This window comes from Sebastes umbrosus, chromosome 5, assembly GCF_015220745.1.
Source record: "Sebastes umbrosus isolate fSebUmb1 chromosome 5, fSebUmb1.pri, whole genome shotgun sequence".
Taxonomy (NCBI): Eukaryota; Metazoa; Chordata; class Actinopteri; order Perciformes; family Sebastidae; genus Sebastes; species Sebastes umbrosus.
Window position 1 is genome coordinate 24,616,550 of NC_051273.1, and position 26,508 is coordinate 24,643,057.

A 26,508-nucleotide genomic window follows, 5' to 3' on the forward strand; every position below is an offset into this window, starting at 1 on the left:
ATACTGTCAACAGACATTAAAAAATGCCATTTCTTTAGGAATAAAATGTTCTATAAATCAGGCTATGAATGATATATGAACAAACCCCTCAGTAAAATCCTTTAAAATATAGAGAGGAATGAAACTGTAAAGTTTGGTGGATGTAAGAGCTGCTGAAGTGGAGATGTCTGGCTCAGAGTGAGAAAAAAACTCATTTTGAGAAAATGCACTACATTTTGAAGACCCAACAGGTGAATAGGGTAAAAAAATAACTAATAGATATCACCATGAAACTTCCCCAGTTTATTACTGACATTAAGACAATTATATTTGAAAGACAAGTTTTCTGGAATGGCGATGTTTAAATATGCTAACGAGGCGTTATCTAATGCTAACTTTTAGTGAATTTAGGAGAAATCTACAAACACAATTAGACAAAGTAGTAAAATAAACACCTAAATGTGTATGTTTGATGTTTTTCTTTCAACTAGTCTGAAAGAAGACGATGTTATGGAAGCAAAATTGGCCAGTGCATGAAAAACAATGATTGTTTTTAACCATTGAACGCTGTTATCTTCTTCTTATTGTTTTCCCACCAACGTTAGCGGCAGGGCTCTGTAACTATTGGCAACACCCCGTGAATCTATGGCAACCATTCATGACACAAGACATGAGAAACAAAGTGCTCTGTAATGTCACAATAAATCACCAGACTCCAGGATACATTTTTAATTATATTTAGTTTTAATAAAAACAAAAGCATTTGAAGCAGTATTTACATATTTAAATAAAACAATTCTTACTGTCAACACATGGCAAAGTAGACAAAATAAATACATTGTATTTATAAATAGGCATAAAATACATGATCTTAGTGTAGAGCCTGTCTTTATAAAAATATAAAACTTCTTTCATTTAAGCTGCAGCCTCTGCAACAACGTAAATGATTTTCATAGAATATAAAAGATTCTGTCCCACATTTCTGTTAGATGTTTCATGATTAGCCGTCTCTCAGCGGTCATTTTGATGCAAAAACAGAATACAGGGCTCCTGTCTGTCTCTCCAGTGGAAAAGAAGTCAGCAGGCCAAAGAGCCTTTGCTTATCGAGCCCCAATCCTCTGGAATAACCTCCCTATGGACATCAGACAGGCTGATTCTGTGGAGGCCTTAAATCCAAACTCAAAACCCGTCTTTCTGCCCTAACTTTCAATTAGTTAGTTATTCTTTTATTATTCGGCTGGTGGGTTGGTCTCAGTCTCAACGTATAATTTAAGCCTAGTAGTCCTGCTGACGAGAATAATATTAATTTTAAAGCTGGGGCGACACTAATCCGACATAAAAAAACTAGAGGTGACGAAGGCCACCAGTTGCGTCGCCTCACGTCACCTTTGTCTTGGCCAAAAAGTTGCACTCAAACACACTGCAAAGACTATAGCCGACAGCCAACAGCCGACTACCACGTACGTTCTGCGCCTGCGTGAGATGAAATAACTCTCCACACCAGCAGGCGGCGGTAGTCTGTACTCGTCATTCAAAAAGGGAAACCGGGAGACCGAGGACGGCGGATATACAAGCTGTTGTTATGATACGTTACATGAAACAAAGCGGTGTCTGCCGACCATCCACACACCACTTTTACTCACCACTTAGCTTCATTCCAGATGTTCATGTCGCTGTTGAAGATGAAATCGAGAAGAGCCGTCTGTGCTTTTCCTCTTGACTTTACTCGTTGGCTTTGTTTCCTCACGTCCGTTTCTCTTCTCGTGCACTGATTCGTTTAAGCCGAACAGCCAATAACAGTGATTTCTCTCCCCGACGAGCTCCGCCGCCGATTCGACATGCTGAATCGGCCGAAAAACCTCCGACCCGGGCAGACAGTGGGACACACCGCAAAAACTAGGCTGACAGACGCTCACCGACGGCCCCAAACTGGCTGACGGCCGACTGTCGGCTTGGTGTGTCAAGACCTTCACTCGCTTACCAATTTGGAGTTCTCGCTTCCAAAAAACGCAGCCACGTAACTATTTATTCATGAAATGAAATCACACAATTTAGGATCCTCCCTACACTGGGAATATGAACCAACATTAATAGTTTGTAAGAGTGGCATTTAACAACGTAACGGGACGAACAACAGAAGTATTCCTGGTCAGTCGTAAACCAGGGACTTAATAACCGTCTGTTGTTTATGACCTCGCTCTGCCTCTCCTGGCTGTTGGTGCTTTGTTCCACATGACGGACCTCCGTCCTCCAGGAGATTTAGCCTCTCTATCAATTCAGTTCAGTCCAAAGGGGCTTATTGGCATGGGAAACATGCATTTACATTACCAAAGCAACTGTGAACTAAAAACAAAAATCTTGTCCTCTGTCTAGGTTACATGGTGGAGAAGAGGTCGTGTTGCTCAGGCTCTATCTGTTTTTTGTCATATGGATTGTCTGTGTTGTATTTTCATAACGTTGTTACTCTGTACACATGACATCTATTGTCTGTGCATCCTTGAAGAGGGATCCCTCCTCTGTTGCTCTTCCTGAGGTTTCTTTGATTTCTTTTTCCCTGTTAAAAGGGTATTTTTGGGGAGAGATGAGAGGGTTGTACTCGGTTGTAAAGACCCCTGAGGCAAATTTGTGATTTGTGAAATTGGGCTGTACAAATAAATTTGACTTGACTTGAATAAAGCAGCCCTGTGGTGTCATGCTTTTTTAAATTTAAACTCTAACTTTCCATATAAATGAGCTGAAAACAGACCTCTCTAAGACCCATTCAGTTTCAAAGTGCCTCCGTTTTCAAACGGCTACAGAGCACCGCTGCTGTTTTCCTCCACAGTGATGTCGGTCACACCGTGAACCTGCGTGAGCTGCCTGCAGTCCAATGAAGCCAGTAATTTCCTCGGTCCAGGCAGGGTGGGGACAAGGTGCTCCGTCAGAGACACCGAGGCACGGCTGCCAATATCTCTGAGGGTAGACAGGAAATGACAGTGTCAATCACAAAAGAGAGGGATAGACAAGGTAGTTTAAAAAAAAACAAAAAAACAACTCAGCACAATATAAGAAAGTATATGTCCCCTCCTCACCCGTAATGAATCTTTCGAGCAGTTAGGAGGCCCAGTCCTTCCACGTGGAATATCACGTCTTTCAGCACCTGTGGTAGCGGGTTAGTAAATAAAATCTCTACCGCCATCTTCTCCCCCACCACGGCGTTCCCGATGGGCTGTGAGAGAGAACGACGACGAAGTAAGAAAACATCATCAGATCAGAATTAAAATCGTAATCTTCTTACCGCTAATATTTCCCCTTTATTTATTCACCTTCATTTTGAGGTTTGGGGTCCTGAGCCGGAAGCTGAACTGAGTTGCGAGGACCTGCTGTGTTTCTTTGACCCGGCAGGACAGCGTCAGCATCAGGGCGGCCTGGTCTATCAGATGGTCCTTGTAGTCTTTGTACTCCAACGTCCACTCTACATTCTTCTCTGTAGACAGAAGATGTTAAAAGTGTATTTTCAACTTTTTTAGCTTTATAGTATTGTATCGAGTAAAATTGTTAAAGCAATAGTTGGATATGTTCTCTTTCCTGCTGAGAGTTCGATACCACTCTCACATCTGTCCGGTAAATGTAAAGCCACCTCCAGCTGCTAGTTAGCTTAGCTTAGCACAAAGACTGCAAACCGTGGGAAACAGCTAACCTGGCTCCGTCCACAGGTAACAAAATCAGCCAACCTGCACCCCTAAAGGCCTTTACACACCGGAAATGCGAAATAACGCCTGTGAATCAATCGGATCATATCCCAGTTTTGAGTCACGGATCAGATCAGCAGGAAAAAAAAGGGAGCAAATATAACTTTTAGAGATGCCTGGTCCCGTTTTTTTGCCGCAGATACAGATTGCCCATCATCGATGAGCCATATCGGCCGATACAGATCGTTTTTGTTGTTTTTAAATTGAATGTTATCCTTTTACTTTCTTATTCTCATCTATAGTGGTTATTTGCAAACAATTCAAATGATAAGAAAATAAAAGATTGTAGTTTTATTGATTAAAAAAAAATAATCGTGTGGGCATTGAGCTGCTATCACTGGAACATCTTCTCAGCACTCGCTGTGTGAGGAGGAGAATTTTGGCGAGGAAAAACTGGCATGGCCATTTTCAAAATGGGTCTCTTGACCTCTGAGCATATTTCTTTATGCTAAATGCAGTACCTGTGAGGGTTTCTTGACAATATGTCTCATTGTTTTGTGTTGTTAATTGATTTCCAATAATAAATATATACATACATTTGCATAAAGCAGTATATTTGTCCACTCCCATGTTGATAAGAGAATTAAATACTTGACAAATCTCCCTTTAGTGTACGTTCTGAATAGATAAAAAAATGTGTACTTTTAATACAAAGCACCATTTGAGGTTGATGCAACTGCAATTTCGTTATGCTTGCATAATGACAGTAACGCTCTTAATTGATTGATTGATTGATTGAGTTCTCAAAATGTAGAACTCTTCCTTTAAGCGGGATTAAAAAGGCATTGTTCCTTGTTACTATTCTTTACAGTTTGCAGAAGTTTCCACCAAGAAAATACAACCAAAGATGCACTTTTTAAAATTATTTTTGATTGCGATAAACCACCCACCCCGATGAAGAAGCTCCACTCACCCTCGTTGGGCAGCAAGTCCACATCTGTCTTGTCCCTTCTGACTGTGGCCTTGTGGACGCCGGTGTAGTACATGACCGCCACCTGGCTGTGCAGGAGGAGCCTGCGGTGCTCCGAGCTGCTGTTTCGAAACACGATGGTCAGATCTGCATCTTTTCCCATTTCAGGACCTTCGCCCTGCATGGTCACTTCTACGGAGACGTCCTCCGCTGTGGGAGAGGAGTAGGCCTCTGCTTTGGAGCCATAGCTACACGCTGTCTCCACAGCGATGCGTTCCTCCTCTGAGCCTGATAATGAAGAGAAATAAAGTTAATTACGATACGATACGATACGATACGATACGATACGATACAACTTTATTGTCAGTTTGCACTGAAATTCATTTTGCATCCATAGGCAGCTCAGTTTGAGAAAAAGTACACATACAATAGACATACTGTTACCATAGACAGACAGACAAATAAGACCCATCAGACAAAAAAACAAAACACATCACAATTATTCATACATAACCCATTACAAACTTACTAATTAATTCAATAAACGATGCAGCATAAATACCTTGACAGGGTTTTTTGTATCCTGTACTCTAAGTGCATGTGATCTAAGCATTTCAGTGTGCTCGTTTTGTCAGTTGATACCTTCAGGGTGTTTGTAAAGGTGTGTGATGTCCTTGCGTTCATCAGTGCCGACAGCCTTGGTGCTGATGAAGTGGCCCATCTTCTTTTTCTCACTGTAGATTTGTTTGAAGGTCCCGTCTATGTTCCTCTGCCAGTAGATTTTATCGCTGTTCACCTGAGAGCACACATAAGGACAGAGAGACAGAGTTAGAGCAGCTGCTCCCAAACGTTTTATTTCTGGGGACCCACTTTTTAGAAATGACAAAAAATCGCGACCCAATTCACAATAAACCTTATCTGTAAATTGTGAGAAGAACGAATTTGTGCATAAATGGACATCCCAGAACATGTTTACCGCCATTTCTGCATCATGTTATATTATCTTGAATAGGTAAACCAGCCATGTCGATGAAATATACGTTATAAAATCACAACTTCGTTTCATGCATGTGTTATTGAAAACATATACACCGGGTTTGGAGAGTTACTATAAAAATGTAATCCAATACAATTACTAATTACCTGTACCCTAATCCAAGCGTCACAATATAAAGGTAATGTAATCTGATTTCTTTCCGTTACTTTTGGATTAGCTCAATACCAAATATGCAAATATAGACGAGAGAAAAGAAACATGCTGAAATTTCTCCATTATATTAGTATGTAAAGCAGATAAGAGGGAAAACATCACAGTACAGTGCAAATTCTGCCTTCCAGCTGTGAAAATATTTTCATCATCCAGGGACTCCAATCATTTGGCACATTAGTGTCGCCAGATTTTTAATTTGGAGCAGCAGCATCAGTGCCAATATAAATTTAATCAAATTAGCCTGCCTGCGTGCCTCCCTTCGTGTTTTTTGACTACAGTGGAAATAATTTGAAGCTTCAAACTATTTGGTACAGCCCTACAAATTTCCCGGTTTGTCCTGTATTATGTTTGCTGGACCAGAAATATGAAATATTTCTACAAACTACAAATCGTCTTTTCACGCTGCATGCCTCTCGGCAAAAATAATAATCTTGATGTAAAGTGCTCCAACCATCCTACTTTGTGATAACTTGCGCTGTACCGTGATGTTGTTCCAATTTTCTGCTTTACATACTAAATAATGGTGAAATTTCCACCTAGTGAAAGCATACCTCTACCTGCCGGCGCCCTCGCTAATCTGTTGCGAGACTCGTGTCTTGAAGTGTCGCAATGTGTGCGCATCTGCATTGTAGCCTATATCATTATTTATTTTAAATATATTTTTAAATTATAATCCTGCCAGTAATCCCCAGTTTTACTAAATGTATCAGTAATCTAACTACGTCTTTTTTTTTCTGTAACTGTAACGGACTATAGTTACCTTTTTTGTACCCTAATTATGTAACACCGTTCCATGTAATCCGTTAAATACTTTATAAATGAGACCAAATAAATGCATTTAGGGGGCGTTAACAGGCCCTCTGTTTTTTTCCTCTCATCAGTAAAACAAACTGAATGTCCGCTAGCCTTTCATATTAGATTCAATGTTATAAGTACTGGCTACAATTATCAGAACAATACGAACATTCAGTCATGTGGCTCAAAGGTGAACTGCAGATATAAATCTTAAATAAAAGAAGATTAAAAAATGTATGCAAATTTCTGCACATTGGAGAAGTTTACCTTCAGGGCTTTCTGCCAAAAATCTCCTAAGGTTGAGGCCACAAACCTACTTGGTTAGGTTTAGGAAAAGATTGTGGTTTAGGTTAAAATAAACCCTTTCTGGTCCCATGTGCATCAATTTATTTGGCGTCCCTAATAAAATCTCCTGCGACCCCCCTGTGGGTCTCTACCCAGTCTTTGGGAATCACTGAGTTAGAAAAAAGGCCTCAACAGATGGGAAACGTCATGCATCGCTTGATGTATGCCATATGGTTCATGATCGGTACGCAGTACATGCATAATATAGATCAGTTGTTATATGTGAGGAAAGAGGGTCGTTTTCTCCTGCAACAATTTTGACTCTTCTTTGCAAGTCCTGCAACTTTATGGAAGTGTAATACAGAAGTGCTCTTTTAAAAGTAAACTAGATATTCCACAAACCTCGGCGAAGACAAACGGAGTGTCGTGTTTGAAGTAGACGTGACCGTTGCGGACAGCAGCAAGAGAAGCAGGGCCACAGCGGAAGGTGCCCATGCTGGTCTCCTGAGGCGTGGCGTCGACAGCTTGCCAGCCTCCGAAGCCCGGGGGCAGGTCAGAACGAGCCATCCAGCAGTCGTTCCACACATGGAAGTTCCTTCAGGGGGAAAGACTCGAAGGTCAGTCTTAATAAACCAGAGACGGCGGAACATGTCACGATGAGGTGGCATCACGATGATGGAGACAGCACATACCAGATAGAGTCGGTGTTGAGGTGATCTATAGGGTCCAGGTTCTCGTCCAGGTATACGTCTGTTGTCAAGGAGACGTCTGTGTCATGAGCTGAGCTGTAGTTGGTCACAGTTCGACTGGGAATGCCTAAACACCGTAAAACTGGAAAGAACATAAGGCATCAGTAAATATCTGTCACACACCTACAGTATAGAACCACACGTCACCTAAACACGTGATAAGAAAAAGACCAATCAGCTGACCTGTATTGAATACGCCAGCGAACACCCAGCACTGTCCATACTTAACGGGGCTGCCGTCGTTATTATGGTATTCCTTCAGGATCTCCACACTTCCACTCCAAACTGTTGGACTAGTTCCACCCCAATAGTCTCCTGACCAGTCTCCCTCCAGGACGCCGCGGTCATCGGGGGAGTTGATCTGCATAAAGAGTTTGAAGTTATAAACTCGGTTCCCAGAAATTATAGAAACCCTGCTGAACAAGACTACGCGGTAACACTTTATAATAATGGTACAAATCATATACTTAAGTAATGCTTAACTAATGCATGACTCAGGATGATTTGATGCATGAATTAATACAGGATGTATCATGAACTACTGCCGCTCATTACTAAAGACAGGGTCGACGATATTGGAAAGCTAGCAGTTGAGGACCTCAACTCAACAACGCTACCTCATGACCAGTAACCGCGGCAGTGCTACTGCAGGGCTGAGTTTTCTCTTCCATTCTCCAGTAAACATGCGGCGGCGACGCGCTTTGAGTTCAGGCTGGTGCACGCCAAGGATAGAGTACGAGCAGGGAGGCGGGGAGGCATCTGATTGGTTCTTTCCAAGAGGACCTCGAGGCAGTGATTGGTAGACGTTTTTACAGGATTACAGCGGCTACAGATGACGGCTCTTTCCCGGTCTTTTTTCAGAGCTCATCAGTAATGGATCGCTGTCGGAGTGTAAAGACTATTTCAACCAATAGAACAGATAGTGTAGACTGGAGAACATCGTCAACCCTGCCTTTAACAAATGATGAAGTCACTATGACTTTATGTGATTATTTCACACTTAATTTATCATCAGTTAAGGAATGTTAAGAGAAAGACCTTTCTGTCCATTTTGTACCATTTTGCAGTAGTGGTTCAAAAAGGAGAAAACTCCACCAGCTTTAGACCCTACGATGCTACAGACAGGTATCCTGCTGAACTACTGCCGTGATGTGTGGTGATTAGACGTGGTACTGAGCAGGGTTTCTACTGTACTGGTCCCTGTACTATGTCGCACATTATGAAGAGAAATATGAAGGTCGGTATAGATCAGGTGTAGAAAAACAGTCTCACCATGGCTGAGATGACTCGCACCACAGTAATCGGGTCTCCCCAACCAGACGGAGGAGTTCCACTCTTCTCCAGGACATAGACACAAGCAGCAAGAATCCCATCATCAAACTGAAACCAGAACAGAGAAAACACAGGGAGGAGGGGAGGAAGGGAGTCAGTCAGTAAACTCTCTGCTGCTCAGCCTATTCACCGAAAGATCACACAGCCCACTCACCTGTCCATAGTTCCATGTCCGCACTGCAATCTGATTCTCTGTGCCGTAGTACATCCGTCCGATATCATTCAGGACGTATTCCTGCCTCTCGTCTTCAGAGTGCATGAACACCGTGTCATCTGACAGAGAACAAGTAAGAGCATCTTTTAAATGGGAAATAACTACTTTTAATTTTTCTGTTTATTTTAGGGCTGTCAAAATTAACGTGATAATAACTTTTTCTGTTTTAAAGCCAGAGTGAAGATACTGGCATCATATGAAACCAGAAAACATAAGGAATCCATTGGTACCAACCATGTCATACTAGGAAAAACTGTTATGGCCATTTTCAAAAGGGGTCCCTTGACCTCTGACCTCCAGATATATGAATGAAAATGGGTTCTATGGGTCACACGAGTCTCCCCTTTACAGACATGCCCACTTTATGATAATCACATGCAGTTTGGGGCAAGTCATAGTCAAGTCAGCACACTGACACACTGACAGCTGTTGTTGCCTGTTGGGCTGCAGTTTGCCATGTTATGATTTGAGCATATTTTTTATGCTAAATGCAGTACCTGTGAGGGTTTCTGGACAATATCTGTCATTGTTTTGTGTTGTTAATTGATTTCCAATAATAAATATATACATACATTTGCATAAAGCAGCATATTGACCCACTCCCATGTTGATAAGAGTATTAAATACTTGACAAATCTCCCTTTAAGGTACATTTTGAACAGATACAAAATGTGTGATTAATTTGCGATTAATCTCGATTAACTATGGACAATCGATTGACAGCCCTATTCACAATACAAAGGCCCCGCATTAAGTATCCATTTTTTGGACTGAGTTTGTCTCTCAGTTGTGTCTGTGAAGATTTAGTTTGAATTGTTGTTAAAGGTACTGTTTGTTTTCTTGTTTACGTCTCTGCCTTTTATACATTTTCTTAGAAATGATGGTGAACACTGTTGTGGCCTTGTCGAAATGAAAAGCTTGTTAGATTTACTAGGTACATTTTATATCTTTACTGCAGGGCTATATATACACTGTATTGTAAGGTGTTTCTGTTATTTTGACCACCCCCTGTAGTATACTGTATGAACATATATATATATACATAACATGTATGAGATATCAACCTTGTCTTAGATGCTTTGTTTGTTGTTTACCTTCACACCAGGGGTTGAACAACAGGAAGATATCATTCGCAGGGTCGTGTGTGGAGACAGTCTGGCCATTTGGACAGTTTGTTTCCACCGTGAGCTGATACCGGCCGATGACCGCCTTAGGGGAGGAATTCACTGACAGCTTCATCCTTTTGTCATCCCGACTCACAACAGCGGCCTCCCAGCGATCGTCCTCCAGCTCCTCCACCAGAGGGATGATTACATGGGTTCCCTTTGACACTGCTGGCAGTGGCCCTGAGACGGAGAGAAGAGAATAACATGTGGAAACTAGTGCTCATACTGTACCATGCCCAAACAGAGGCACAGGCACCACACAGTTCAATCAATGTGTTTTTTTTTCCGACTCCCTCACTCTAAACCACACCTGCATTCCTATCTCGTGGGGAATGTTTGAAAAAACAGAAATCAAATAGAAGAACATACTGTCTTAACGAGAAACACACACACATGCACACACATGCACATACAGCATGTCATGACAGCATCTGATTTCAGTGTAGCTGAACTATAATAACAATCTGGCAACAGTTTCTGTTTGGTGACAGTTGAACAATGCTCATATGATTTCTCCAATGCATGGTGGGTGCGGCACACCTCTACTAATAGCTCTCTTTTGGTTTTCCATTGGCAAAAGTTGTGGTTAGTTCCTGGTATTTTTTTGGTACCACCTCGGTCAAAGTTCCAAGCGAGTTCCAAGCCGGTACTAGAAAGTGGAGTTAAAACACTGCAGACCTCTGATTGGTCAGAGAGAATCGTCACAATTGCGACATCCTGCACAAACTTGTGATTTTTAATTAGTCAAGCTACCGTCAATAGTGACCGCAATTTTTAATTCACTCAACCCAGATTTTTTCAAATTGGCAGCCTATAAAACTACGCCCTACAATTGACAAAGTGCAGACAATCCTGTTTGGTTGGCATTAAAATGATTCAGCGAGTGTTCCGGGGAGTATTACAGTAGGTCTCGGCAGTTTCATGCGGCGATCAGCTGAGAATCCTACCAACACTGAGGGGATACTATCTGCAGTGGAAAACAAAATAGAGAAAAGGACCGGATACCAAAAGTGTGTTGAGTGAAAACTACAGCCCTCCCTGATTTATATCCTCAGTGGGTGTGACCTTGTATTCTTTTTTTTGCTGTGTTTACAAATGTCTTAACAGAACCGAGTCACTAAGCTGCAATTTCACAATGATATGTTTACTTGGACAGACTGACTACTGGTTGTGTGTTACAATAGGAACCTGAAGCTGCCTCCAAAGAAATGAATGCAACTGTGAAATGTACGAGCCATGCATTGCATTACAACGACAGAGAAGTTGAAGTCTACTTTTGTTGGTGACTTCCTGTCCCTTCCTGTTGCCAGTGCTCGAAGCGGGCCGGTACTCATCGGTACACAGTACCAGTACTTCTTCATTTTACTTCTTGGCGTACCGTGACTTTTTCTTGAGCACCGGCACTACTCACAAGCTGCCAGTACTCTTCTCTGCCATCTCCATACCAGGTTCTCTGGGAGATTCATAACGGCGCAGCGCCAGCGTATTTGTGCCGTGCCTCATATAAGCTGTACGAACATAAAAACTACGTAAGGGAGCATCTGGATGAGCCGACGTATGGCCAGGAGGGAAAGGGGGTGGGAACGAGGGTGCTGTAATTTATCAATACAATGTTCACGTCCTTTTTGTAAAATATGAACTGTTCGTGATAACTTTTTTTTTATTTGTGAACAAATATAATTAATGAAACATTATTTTAACATTTTCTGAATCTGCTCTTTAAAGTCAAACATTTCCAGAAGAATGAAATGTTCAGACGAAGGCTGTGATATGTGTAAATAATATAATAATCATTTAACTAGTCATAATAATGGTCCACAATGATGTAAAATTGCGCAGTTTTAAGTTAAAAACCTTCATATTTTCTGGGGGGAGGACCCCCAAACCTAATATCTATTAGTATATTTTATTTCAAATTCAGAATTTGTCTCTTTATCCTGCTGTATAATATGTAGGAGCATCCTGACTGAGACACTGCTCCTAAAACCTGAATGATACCCTACTATAGGCTACTAATAACACAGGAAAGCACTTTAACTATAAAAGATGCATAGTTCAAGTATAATAATAGCAATAAAAACACAGCTGATTATGACTGAAACAGTATAACATGCTTAAAGAAGTAATGAATAAATAGGAATAAGTGTCAAGAGATTGCTGATACCGGCCGACACACACGCCAACATGTGAATAACAGAGTACTGGCAAGCACTGCCTGTTGTATCAGAATCAGGCTAAAATTCTACATGTGCACAAGCAATATCAAAATAACAGCCAGATTTCCATGAGATTTACTGAGCACATTCACACTCCCAAGAGGGTGAACCCTTAGGCCGCGTTCAGACCTGCGTGGAAAAATTTCATCATTTGAATTTGAGCCAGCAGGGTAGCGAACGCAGGGGGCTCCAGCAGAACAACGGGTTCAGGCTGAAAACAGCCCCCTGCCTTGTTTTCAGTCTGAACCGCTGCTTAAAGCAATAGTCTGACATTTTGGGAATAAGCTTTTTTTTTTTTTTGCTTTCTTGCATATGACAAGTTCGATGCCACTGTCACATCTGTCCAGTAAGTATACGGCTATACAGCCAGGAAGTCACTGCTCCTGGCCATGCAATGATTAGGCTCATACACCCCCCCGTAAAATGTCAACATGGCACACAACATATCTCATACTATAAGAGGCAATACATTCATGCTCTCAGGGGGGAGAAGTCTTTTTTTTCTACCTTTACCCCTCAGGAACACCTTCACATTTTCAGCACTGCAACAGGAAAGACTCTAAGAATAGCAAAACCGTCCAACGTGCCGCATACTTTCATTCTGTGAGCTGTTGAAATGCACCTCAAAACCACAAGGTCAGAGCATTCAGCCGTCTCAATGACAGCTTTCACTTGAAATTTAAAAACAACACGTCATAGTTTTAGATTGGGCTGTGATTTGCTTCATACCGTGGAGCTCACATGTCCGATTACAGTGTTTGGACTGAGTGCAGGATACTGTACGAACGGTTGAAAACAGTTTGAAGTTTGATTATAAACAGAGAAATGGCACCTTCCTGTTAAACTGTTTTGAAGTGAAATATCCACCATTTGGAGAGTGGTGGCATGATTCTCAAAAGACTAAAAACTGGCATTATATCTGCGGCCTCTACTGTCCTCCTGCTGATAGAGCGCTGCGGGGATGACGCATTTTTGTAGATCAAAGTTAGCATCGCAAAAAGCCAATTTTAAATTATTGCAGAAAATAAGCTCTGAGGCAAACAAACGTTTATGATTCTTACATGTTTTGTTTCATGAGATAATCTCCACAAATGAACACAAATGAAGCGTAAATGCAATGGCCAGAAGTAAAAAGCTAATGTTAGGCGATAAACGAACTACACCACGGTCGCATGACTTCACCTTGCCACCACTAAGCTAAAGGTGGACTAGTGTTCAGCGTGATGACGTTAGTAGTCTCATTTAACCACTTCTTAGCATCCGCCTTTTTTAGGACATGTACAGTAAGAGCTTCAAGTTACACTAGAGTGGGGTTTTTACTGACGTATTGTTATGTTGTAGAACAAAACGTTAAAATCTCTTCAGCTTGTGTTAACCACAGACTTAATTCAGGCATCTAACCAATCAAATTTGAGACATGGAAACCAGAAGTGCAAAAGTGCTAAGGCCCTGATCAGCTTGGGGCAGCTTTTGGTAATTGTTTACAATGATAGTGAAGCGTTTTGCATGCTGCTTTTGCATTGCTGTGTGCCTCGCGTCTTTGCAGGCGTGCCCTGAACGGCTCGAGTTCGAAGAAATTCAAATCAGAGCGGAAAAGCGCCCAACGTCATTAGCGTTTTTTCTCAATGTGGTGACTTTTTCTGGATACCTGGAACTATGTAAGGGATAATGTACAGCGAGCCGGTGATAGTTGTGAAAGAATCCCCGACAGGGCGATGCTGCAACCCGACACGGAGCCCTGAAGGGATTCTTTCACAACAATGACCCGCTAGCTGCACATTATCCCACTTATTACACGGCTATTTACTTAATAAATCAACAATTTGACACATAAACGGTCCACCAGAGTCCGACATCGGAACTGCGCCCATAGCAACGGTCTGCTATAGAGAAATAGTAGACCGTAGAATGCCGTGATTAACCAATCAGAATTGAGTATTCAACAACGCCGTGTAATAAATGACTTTACCAAATGTAGTTACCATGATCTGAACAGAAAACAGCTAATTAGTGCCGTACTTGAGAAGTTATTTTCATTCATTTAAACTGTACCTTTAAGTAACTATTAACTATTAGGTATCATACAGTTCATGGTTTGTGTTAATTCTCATTCAGTGGTTGACCGAAAAAACACTAAGTCTGATCGGGCAACAAAATGTCAGTGCGGTGCGCCTCCTGCTCAGGCCCTGACTTATTACCCTTACTTATTTACAGGTTTGAGGACGCTGTTGCTAGTATCAGAGATGGCTTTTTAAGATTATTGGATGATTATTCATGATCAGTGTTTTTGTTATCACATCACATTGTGGCGTTAATAGGATGCAACAATACAGTTTTTCTCTCAAGGAAACAGAGAATATCATTTGGAAAAAATAAATGACTGCCATTATTTTTGGTTACTCTATTTGCGAAATAGCAACCATTCATTAAACCGCGGCATGTTTCCTTGGTGTTAAGCGATGAACATTTTCATCCCTGATATGGATGCACTGTCTTTGTGTAAAAGAGACATTTTAATTATTATCTTCAAGCTTCACTTGTTATCACACGCAGATTTAATTGTAGGATCTATATTGGTCTGTGTCCTCTCTGCCTTACAGTACTCAACACAATGAGAGAGGGAGAGCAGACACGGCTGGCAGCATCGACGCTGAATCGTCAGCAGACTGGATTTTTAGTTAGAGCAGGACTGAGGACTCCGCATCCGTAAAACTCTCCCCGGAGCATAGCAACCAGAACGGTTACCATAGCAATAGTAACCAAAACTCTCTCTCCCTCCCTCCTTCCTCTCTCTCTCTCCCTCCCTATCTATCTATCTATAAATCTATTTATCTCACACACAAATTCAGCAAAATCGAAATGCTCCACACACACGAGCAGCCAAATTAAAACGCCAGCGTAAAAAAGCAAAACTTCTTTCTTGTACATCTTGTTTCCTCCCACAGCTGTCAACCCATCATCACCTTCCTCTCTCTCCTGTGACCGCCAAGAGAGAGGGGGAAGTCTTAAATCATTATGTGCAGCTCTGCAGAGGGTTTAACGGAGGGTGAGGCTGGATTGCGTCCATCCAGTTTCACACTTGGCCTCTTAAGATCAGAGGCCAGTCATGTGAGAAATTCATATCAATTTAATTATTATTCAGAAGCACGGCTGTTGCTTTTGGAATCATAGTCTATTTTGTTGTTGTGAAAGTGTCTGTCTTTATAGTGTGAAACAGGAAAACACCTTATGGGTTGTAGAGGTCACTGTTTGTACTTTGTAGTATGAAAACTGATGCGCTGTAATTTGTATATAATCCACGTCATGGTGAGCCAGGATGTGCAGGGCTGCTAAGGAAGTCAGGTGACGTAGTATAAAGAGCGACAAAGTCTGCGTAAGGAGGAGGTCGGGCTGGATGGCCGGGTCAAAATAACTTGTGACTTTCACTCAGGAGACTTTTGTTACGTAACTTACGTACTTAATTATCTGTGTGTGTCACATAACAAACGTATTTATTTTACGTAACAGACGTAGGCTACTTATTTTAACCCAAACCACAATCTTTCCTAAACCTAACCTCGTTTTGTGGCCTAAACAGGTTCTGCACTGCAGGGGCTTGCACAGGAGCACTGATCGCTTGTGCTGCAAGACACTTGTAGGAGAATGCACGAAAAATGAAAAATAACTTCATATCATACGAGCTGTTGTATGAGCAGGGTGCAATTTGCCGGGGTTATGGGGTGGATTATTTCCCCCACCTCTGGTCTATATATCCCTGCCTCTGCTGAATTATTTTTATTCCTGATGTGGATAAATGTGTCCCACCCCTCATAGTGATTAATGCTACTTCACCAACAGACCATATAAAATACCTCAAATAAAACTACTATTTATAATATATCTAAGTAAAGCGCTGCAACGTGAGAACAGTCAATAGTGCAAACAACTCTAAAACCAGAAATGAACTTTCACTGTCAGCGCTCGCACTCGTGTGACAATAGAGATGACGCGATGACGTTCATCTCAATAAATGGAACAGGTGGTTGCGTCCTTCCCTGCCCGGAGATTTGCAGAGAGAGAAGTGATTTAAAGAATGGCCGACATACCACAGATGACCCTTCCACAGGAAAGCAGAAAGAGAAGACAGAGGTCTGTCATCAAAGCAGATTTCTTAGTCTGACAGTAGGCCAAGACTGTAGCCTATTTATTTTTATGTTGAGATTATTTTCTAAATGTTGAAGTTTATGAATAAGTGTTTTGAGATGATCACATCCCCTGTGTGTCCGATTGTTTGCATGATGAATGGGCAAGACAAGAGAGTGAAGATATTGCGCTACTTGCTGAATTAAATTTAAAACTAGAATTACCGCCTCATGGTCGTATGCCTCCGCCAACAAGTCAAGTTGCAGTTTACATCCATGGCTGTCCAAAATGTCATCCCTTTATCCTCTTAGATATTTGTGTCCATAATTAACATATGAATTCTGGAGTTATGGCCAAAAACGTGTTCTGTGAATCTAATCAGTTCATCCTTGAGTCCAAGTGGACGTTTTTGCCAAATTTGAAGAAATTCCCTCCAGGCGTTCCTGAGATATCACGTTCAGGAGAACGGTACGGACGGACGGACTGACAACCTGAAAACATAATGCCTCCGGTGGCAGGTTTCTCCAGCGTGGAGGCATAGAAAAGGACTAAAATATTCCCTGCAAATGCAGTGGTTAAGTTCAAGTTCCGAAATTGTTTTATTAAAGTTCTTAATGAGGCTATATACTGTTACTTCAACAGCTGCAAGAAATAGTTCAACAGGCTTCATCGGCTAGATAGGCCCATTGTGTGGTTCTTGATTTATTTTCAAATTCCCAATCAACCATCAGCACACTGTTTCCATCGGGGACTAACCTGTTTTGAGTTCAAGGTGAAGTGTGTCAGTGGCGGGGCTGAAGGGTCGAGAGAGGGTAATCCACATCTGGAAAGTCTGTCCTCTGCGAATAATAAAGTCGTCACTTTGGTAGAGGTCGGTGTGATGCTCGGTACGGTTCTCTCCTGATTTACTTTTCATCAGGTCAATTGATTTCACGTTCAGGAGGAGTTCTGTGAAATACAAAAACAAACAGTGAGGGTGAAGTCTATCCGGCATTCACTTAGTTTGATAAATAACACAACTGTGAGCTCTGTGAGATGCCAGTTACCATCAAGCTCGCTTTCACCAGTCGCAGGCTTCTCGCCATTTATCCCGTTGTCCTCATTGGGATCTTCAGTCCCTGTGACCACAGTGTCCGTAATGTCATCTCCATCTGGCTGGGGACAGCAGCACGGGCAGACCTTACTCAGCCACCTCCGACACGCATTTTCTTCCTCAGGATTGTTTTCCTCTGGCTCTTCATTTCCTTCATCAGAGTCTTCCCACAATCCGAGAGTGACAGTTGGATACCGACCCACTGCAGATCTGTCCCTGATTGATCGCTTCTCTAAAGGCATCCTGAGGAAAAAGGTGAACACAATGAGGCAATCTAGGGCTTTGTCATTGATTATGCATCGGTCTCCTAAAGGACAACTCCGTTTTTATACGTGCAGCTCAAAAGGTTGTTTTCTTTAATAGCGGTTAAAGTCTTCACACTTAATGACTGATGTGCATATTTGATTAAAACTACTACACTAAGCTAATCTTTAAGTTCATTCTCTCTTCCTCATTTAGAGGAAGAAATAGGTTTTTCATACAACTAGGCTGAGATTGACAGTGAGACATTTTTTCATTTGAGTGTCCTTCATGTGTCGCCGATGAATGTCACAAAACAAGCACATCATGTTAAAATGAAACACTTTAAGATTGATGTGCTACATCAAGAGTGACAGAGAAATTATTAACTTGTACATGCACAAAAACCTCAAGTTATGGATTTATTACAGTGACTCAACAGCTGTCGTGTCAAATACCCCTATTATATGAACACCATCCATCATGTTCCAGCATGTACATTTAACACTAGTAATTATGTAAAAGTGGATGTTGTTACAATAATGTTTTAACACAATTAAACTGTCAGTGTTTTAGTCGGTTTGGTGAATTTAGCCTTTGTTCTACCACTTGGTAAGAAGCTTGAAGTTTCAACCATTTATCCTTTACTTTTAGTCATAATTTTTAACCATTTATCAATTACGTTTATCAATTAGTCCTGATATTAATATAAGTATATATAAAAAAATAAATAAATAAATAAATAGGATGCTTGCCTATTGCACATGAATGAGTAAAATATTATTATAAAAATAATTATTTGATTAATAATTACAACCACTGCACATAAAGAGAGAAAAAATAAATAATTGTAAAAATAATGATTTGATTGATAATTAAAAAAATCACTATACATAGAGTAAAAATATTATAAAAAATAAGGATTTGATTAATAATTACCACCACTGAACATAGAGTTAAATTCTTAGCAAAATAATGATTTGATTAATAATTACCACCACTGCACATAATTAGAGAAAAAATATTATTATAAAAAATAATGATTTGATGAATTATTGCCACTGCACATAGAGTAACAAATATTATACTTTTCCTGAACTTATTTGTCTTTTTCACTTAATCATTATATCCACATTACTGATGGTTATTTATGAAAAATCTCATTGTGTAAATAAACCATAAAACCCTTAATCCTACAACATCGCCGCAATTATTGATATTGTGAAATTTAGTCAAAAATATTGTTATTCTCTCCATATCGCCCAGCTCTGATCGGTACCCAACATGGCGGCAAAAACAGCCATTGTCAGAAGTCACGTGACTGCATCTATAGTGTCACATATCTATCTATCTATATCTATATATCCCTCTTCTTGCCTGTTCATTTAGAGAAATAAAGTATTGATTCAGTCAAATGCAACTCTACTGTACAAATATTTTGATGAGGAACTGATTTGCATGAAATAATATTTTTTCATAACTAATTGGATCCACTAATATTGCTGCTAAACACACAACCATCTGGAATTGTTCATGTTATTTCTGCACACACACACAGAGAGAGAGAATCATCCCTGGTGGCATCAAGCAGGAGGCTGCATTCACTCTGTGACTGCATCAGTACACATCTGGAGCTGATTCACTGATGCTGAATTACAATGTGATTTATTAAGTCAGTGGAAGCATCCAGGAGGTTTTCTGGGGAGGTAGAATAGATACGTGCTCGGATTCACAACTGGGCTATGAAACACATTTTGTTTCAAGATCAAAACGCCACTAAATAGATTAAAGTCATAATTTCTCTGAGAATTGAAGAATCCAAGAAAAAACGAATGAAATGAATTCTGCGAAACTTAAGCCGGACAACTGAGGCGACAAATCCTCCTACTTCCCTCCCATTTGCTGTCTCTACTCATGTTTCTCACCTCTGACTTGACTTGCATCCTTCAGCATTCCAGCTTTCTAGAAATGCAACAAAAGCCCTAAAACCTCCCACACACTCACTTTACATTCCTCGGAAACCATGACTGTTATGTGGCAACCAAACAGGCTCCGATGAAGCAATAGCAGGACTGCCAATGAGTTTGCTCCTTATTCATATTCATATGCCAATGAAGTTGAGACAGTGAGTACACTAAATCACAGACAGACATTAGTAGGTGAGGGAACGCCTCCTGGATTCCTCAGGATTTACTGCTGACAGACGAGGCTAACCAAACTATGTGCAGGACATACTGTAAATCCATAACTACCTGATAAACTTGCTACTGTATGCACATTAGGGGATAACTTCAGGTTCTCTCACTGACTACAAAATAACACTTGACACTGTTTTTAATAGCTTAGCAGCTTAAACAAGTATATCCAGTTAATAAAATACAGTGTATTTACTCCAAAGTGCATTCAATACAGAAGATGAAACAGTGATGCCTTGTCACTAGGGGTAGACGCAGAGTGAAACGTCCTATTGACGCCGGACATTTTACACACTATAGTTATCGGCAGAACTGGGATCCAATAGAGGCCTTGAAGGGAAAACAGACAGGAGTTCCAGCACGGGAGCAAAGCAATGTACTGCTATGGACAGGGGCAGCAGCAAAACGGATTTTAGACACCTAACAGAAAGGCTCACCTAAACAAATTGATATCCGTTTAAGTGTACACTATATAGAGAATATTTTGACTATGTATAGATACTGTTATGCCCAGCTCGTTCAAGAGCATAACAAAGAAGGGAATTCCACACAGTAACAGTTTAAAGGGACTATTTGTAACTTTCAGAAATGCTTGATAACAGCGACACTTGTGGCCGTTAAGTCAACGAAAGTCAGCGTCGGGCTCGCGCTACATAGACATGAAGTTGCTGAGCAGGAAAAGCTGGTCGGTGACAGAGCTCTGCAGCGAGACACGTTATCGCCTCCCCGACCGGCAGCCGGTGTCTCCCGACTGCGCCTACAGGGAAGACACCGGCACCCGGTCGGAGGCGATAACGTGTCTCGCTGCGGAGCTCCGTCACTTCACAAGACACGGGAAACCTCTGTTGGTCTGGAGGAGCTGCAGCATTTATTTCTGTACAAACGTCCACTGTACATTCACTAGATATTCTCAGAGCTACTAACTCTTCTGCTGCGTGTAGTGAGCGCGATTTCACGTCTAGAAGTGGAGCGAGTACGCGAGAACGCGCACGCTGTCTGAGTGAAGGCAAGCAGGCAGAGGAGGAGAGGCTCTGGCCACACGCGAGCGCGCATATGTCCCGACCCGGTACATTTATACGCTTAAAAAGTTATAAACAGTCCCTTTAAGTAAGCAGGTAAATTTATTAAAGATAATTCAACTGAATCAACAGAAGTTCAATAAGGGTGTAAAGTCAGTAGTAGTGAGGTGTGGGTGCTGTGAAACTATAAGGCTAACCTAAAATCCCTGTAACATGAAGGATAACTAAAGATAAGCAAACCAAACCAAACTGGGAGCCTGCACGGCACCAGCCTTCCACGAGTGAGAGTGAGAGAGAACGGCCATCTTGAAATGACCCTGCTTTTATCTGCTCTGAGCAGGTGACGCCAATCTCCTAATGAGAGGGGAGGAGAACTGACAGAGGCAAACAGGCAGACCAAGACAGATAATCACATTGACAAGGCCGTCACAATACCTCATACAACCCCACTTCAAAACACCCAAACTATCTCTTTAACCATCCACTCATGAAATAAAATCACACATGTTAGGATCCTCCTTATGCCTGGAATATGCACCAACAGTAACGGTTTGTAAAAGTGGCATTTAACAATGTACGAGACCCACAACAGAAGTAATCCTGGCCCGTTTTAAAACACAGTATAGCGTATCGTCCATTGTAAATAAATAGAACATATTCCAACAATGTAATCCATTAAATCACACTTCAGGATGCAAAAGTAGCCGACTACATGCAGGCTGCTGCAGAAGTAAAGGTGTAAGATAACGGCCTCGTCTGCCGGCTTTTTCCTGCTCCAAACTAGCGTTATGCTATCAGCCTTTAGAAATCCACCTCTTCATGACCTCTACATGTCACTAATGCAATTTCATCTGCAAGTCCCCACAGTGATTATAACTGGGACGCCTCAGTAGGTTGTGAAAGTTTACTGCAGGGCGGGAACTCACAAACTGTTTATATAAGTGAAAATGAAATCCACCACAGCTCCTGCCTCAGTGCCAAAAGGATGAATATAGTAGAGGAGAAATCCTGCGTGCTCCATATGGTTGAGATTACAGTCTGCTCGCAGGGTATCTCACATCCAACAAATAAAGAGATACACCCACACAGATCAACAAAACCCTCTCACTGCATCCAAATAAAATGTAAAATAAACTAACACAGTGAGACGAGGAGGTGTAACGGTGAGAGCGACACGTTGTGGACGATTCCCATCGCTTCATTACCCGCTGTGTTACATCCTCACTACTCACTGCAGATTTTCTGTCTGCATCCAACAAGTTGAATCATATGTGCAGATCTAGAAAGTCTGATTAAAAGTCAAATGAAGTGGGTCTAAGTTCTCTCCCATGATGTCAGCAGCAGACATAACTCCCATGTGCTCTTCATCAAAGTTGGATATCTTCCTCGAGGAGGGTGCTGATCCAGTGATCATCCCTCGGCTACACTCATGACCAGATCACTCACTTTCAACCACAACGAGGGACTTTCACTGATGACGTCAGAATTAAAGAAAGCTTTCACAGGGTTCAATTTAACACACAAACGCTGACTTTGTATTTGACCCCTGAGACAAGTAATGTCAAAGTTCACGCAATAATAACGCGTTGATTAGTTTTAACGCCATTCATTTCTTTAACGCATTAATGCAATCAATCTTTCGGAGGTTGTAAAGCTAGAGTGAAGATACTGGCATCTTATGAAACTAGAAAACATAATGAATCCATTGGTACCAACCATGTCATACTAGCTTGTTAAAGGAGGTTAAATAACGCTCCAAACTTACGCTAAATTTTTAGTGAGGAAAAACTGGCATGGCCAATTTCACTACATGCACTACATTTATCTGACAGCTTCAGATACTTTGCAGATTCAAAATATGAATCAACTAATAAATGATGATGTATTATTATAGATTAATCTACCCAGCAGTATACTGTATAAAGTAGTTCAAATTAGCACCACCTTTACCAACTTCAACATTAAGTGATAATTACACATTAATGCATCACTAATATATTCTTTAGGGCTGTCAAAGTTAATTCCATCATAACGCAAATTCGTTTCAACGCCACTAATTTCTTTAATGCATTAACGAAACTTGCGTTTTTTAGGTTTTAGCGGGCTCAGTTTTAAAGCTAGAGTGAAGATACTAGCATCATATGACTCTAGATAACCTGATGAATCCATCGGTACCAACCATGTCATACTAGCTTGTCGGGAAGGAGGCTAAGTTAAGCTAAATTTTGGCGAGGAAAAACTGTCATGGCCATTTTCAAAGGGGTCACTTGACCTCTGACCTCCAGATATGTGAATGAAAATGGGTTCTATGGGTACCCGCGAGTCTCCCCTTTACAGACATGCCCACTTTATGATAATCACATGCAGTTTGGGGCAAGTCATAGTCAAGTCAGCACACTGACACACTGACAGCTGTTGTTGCCTGTTGGGCTGCAGTTTGCCATGTTATGATTTGAGCATATTGTTTTATGCTAAATGCAGTACCTGTGAGGGTTTCTGGACAATATCTGTCATCGTTTTGTGTTGTTAATTGATTTCCAATAATAAATAAATACATACATTTGCATAAAGCAGCATATTTGCCCACTCCCATGTTGATAAGAGTATTAAATACTTGACAAATCTCCCTTTAGGGTACATTTTGAACAGATAAAACATGTGCGATTAATCGCAATTGACTATGGACAATCATGCGATTAACTATTTTAATTGATTTACAGCCGTAGTTTTGTCCCTTTCACATCTGACAGTATCACTTTATTATGCTGGTTAACTACACTCCATTAGACCAGATGTGGCAGCTGTTGGACAACTTGCTTGGAGTCACATGTTATGTACAGTAATATATATTTATGAGAGGAAAGGATGCTTTCCAGTCACATCATGGAATGTAAAACAATTAAATAATATATGTCATGACATGCAGTTGTGAGTGAAGAATGTAAATCCATTCATGAAACAGATCGACATTAAAAACACACTCTTGTTAATCATGCATGAAATGGCACTCAGTGAACTTTTAGACTATTATTTGCATAATCACGGCCTGACGGCAAAGCAGCAACACTTTGTCTCCTTCTCCTATAAATCAAGTGAATTACTTGAGCATGAAATCTGAGCAGGGAGAGAAGTATGAATTTGTTAAGTCACAAATTAAAGCCCTCTATCTATCAGCAGACAGATGTACATGTGAAACAGCTGGTTCAAACTCACGCAGTTCAGTGGCAGAAGAAAATGAGACAACGCAGACCGGAGGCAGAAATCTTCTTGTCTTCTTGTTGTCTTTGTGTTTTCACAGACTACATGTTCAGACCTCCTTTAAATACTTGTGAGCTCAGGCAGTGAGGTCACGCCTTCCTGCTGCACCGGCAGCAGTCGGGTCACTTATTCTGCCAAAAACAATAAATGAAATCATTTATAGGCCGCGAGCCAAACAACCACTGACGCTTAGATTTAATCCATAATATGAAGCAACAGAAGTGTGATTTTATTATATTCATTATTTATTATATCTCCTAATAATTATATAATTATCATTAACCTCCAACATGTAGAGTAACGGTAAATAATGAGGGCTATTAAACCATTAAGGGAATACACTAGGGTATTGAATAGGGTAAAAAACAACAACTAATAGATATTACCATGAAACTTCCCCAGTTAATTACTGATATTAAGACAATTGTTATTTGTATTACAAGTTTTCCTATATTTATTTATTTATTATTATTCCTTTTATTTATTTATTATTCTTCCTTTTATTTATTTATTATTCTGCCTTTTATATATTTATTTATTTTCTTTCCCGTAGCATAAAAATATTGCTTTGGGATTTATGACTTTGTTATGGCATGTTCTCTGGCTTATTCATTGATATTGTATGACGAATCTAGTCTGTATCTTGGAGACGGGGTACATGTCGGTCTATAAATAAAAAAGTAAAAAATGAAAAAATGATGAAATGTTCTGTTTAAATATGCAAATGATGAATGATCTTATTAAATATTTGCATATATTTCCGGAACAGAAATCTGAACATTGGATAAAGCCAGGTTCAAAATTATTGTTTCTTTTTGTCGACACATTAGAGTCTATTTCTGTTTATCACTCCATAAATCAGAAAATACCGTCAATTAAAAAAAAATCTATTTTTGCCATGTTTTTATGAATAAAATGTTGTATAAATAAGGCTATGAATGATAGATGAACAAACCCCTGTAAAAACCTTCAGAATATAAATGGGAATATAACTGGGAAGTTTGGTGGATGTAAGAGCTGCTGAAGTTTAGATTTCTGACTCAGAGTCTGCGACAAAACTCGTTTAAAGATATGGATTGTAAAATTCCCTACATTTTGCACAAGCTGCAACACATTCTCGTCCCAACTCGTCACATACTGCCGCTTTCCCCTTGGCGTCTCCTTAGGTTTACATGTAGGAACGCTAAAGTGAAACTTAACACAAGGGACTCAAACAGTCGTCTCCTGGATGAAAGCCTTGTGTTTGTTCCTTTAGTGTGTCTTTTCACTCTTTAAACTACGTCACCACAGTCACTCCCGGCTCACTTTCTCTGTGTTTACTGTTGCCGCGAATGGGGTTACGTTGAAGTTAATGGAAAGCCCGGTGCGTCTCATACTAGTGCTAAAGGGTCGTGTCTGGAAGGGAGCCCGCAAATTACAAAATATGATATTAGATTTGCAAAAACTCTTGCGAGACTTTAGGAGTATTTGACGCCCTGGGAATGAGAACGGGCTGTTTTGCAAGCCACTACAGGTGAATATAGTTTTTAACTAATAAATATCACCATGAAACTTCCCCAGTTGATTACTGACATTAAAACAATTATTGTTTGTATTACAAGTTTTCTGAAAATGTTATGTTTAAATATACTAATGTGGCATTATCTAATGGTAACTTTTGGTGAATTTAGGAGAAATCTACAGAAGCAAATAGAAAAAGTAGTAAAATACACACTTAAATGTGTATTTTGGATGTTTTCTGTCACGTGTAGTTAAAACAATACAATCATATAATATAATATGGAACAGTGGAAGAGAAAAAGAGAACTAGTAAATATCTATAAAGATAAAATAAATCAATGGGCATCTTTCTCAGCAGACATTTTGACTTGTCATAGTAGGAAACGCTCAGGTGTACTAATGACGTAAAAATGTGACTGTACTCTTTATTTAAATATCTCAGTGAGTCATGATCAGAATACACAATGACCAGGTATCACTGATTTCATCATTTA

General features: G+C 40.5%; 1 protein-coding gene across 1 annotated transcript; it reads right to left on the bottom strand.

Annotated features, from left to right (window-relative positions):
* Nucleotides 1-700: 700 nt before the first annotated feature.
* LOC119489070 (protein-glutamine gamma-glutamyltransferase K-like) lies at nt 701-24,679 on the bottom strand. Its single transcript, XM_037771237.1, has 14 exons — nt 24,470-24,679; nt 17,756-18,045; nt 17,466-17,657; nt 10,300-10,551; nt 9,146-9,264; nt 8,932-9,039; nt 7,843-8,020; nt 7,603-7,741; nt 7,313-7,505; nt 5,263-5,416; nt 4,624-4,908; nt 3,285-3,445; nt 3,051-3,187; nt 701-2,931 (listed from the first exon to the last, which is right to left on the bottom strand). The coding sequence occupies exons 2-14, from the start codon at nt 18,042-18,044 to the stop codon at nt 2,772-2,774; spliced, it is 2,367 nt and encodes a 788-aa protein (XP_037627165.1). The 5' UTR covers nt 18,045; nt 24,470-24,679; the 3' UTR covers nt 701-2,771.
* Nucleotides 24,680-26,508: the final 1,829 nt, after the last annotated feature.

Bases quoted from the DNA above. Each gene is read 5' to 3' on its own strand.
- LOC119489070 (XM_037771237.1), bottom strand. From the start codon at position 18,044: ATGCCTTTAGAGAAGCGATCAATCAGGGACAGATCTGCAGTGGGTCGG. The intron at 9,265-10,299 runs GTAAACAACAAA...GTTCTCTGTCAG, and splicing joins GTTCAACCCCTGGTGTGAAG to ATGACACGGTGTTCATGCAC. The intron at 3,188-3,284 runs GTGAATAAATAA...TCTCTCTCACAG, and splicing joins CCCCAAACCTCAAAATGAAG to CCCATCGGGAACGCCGTGGT.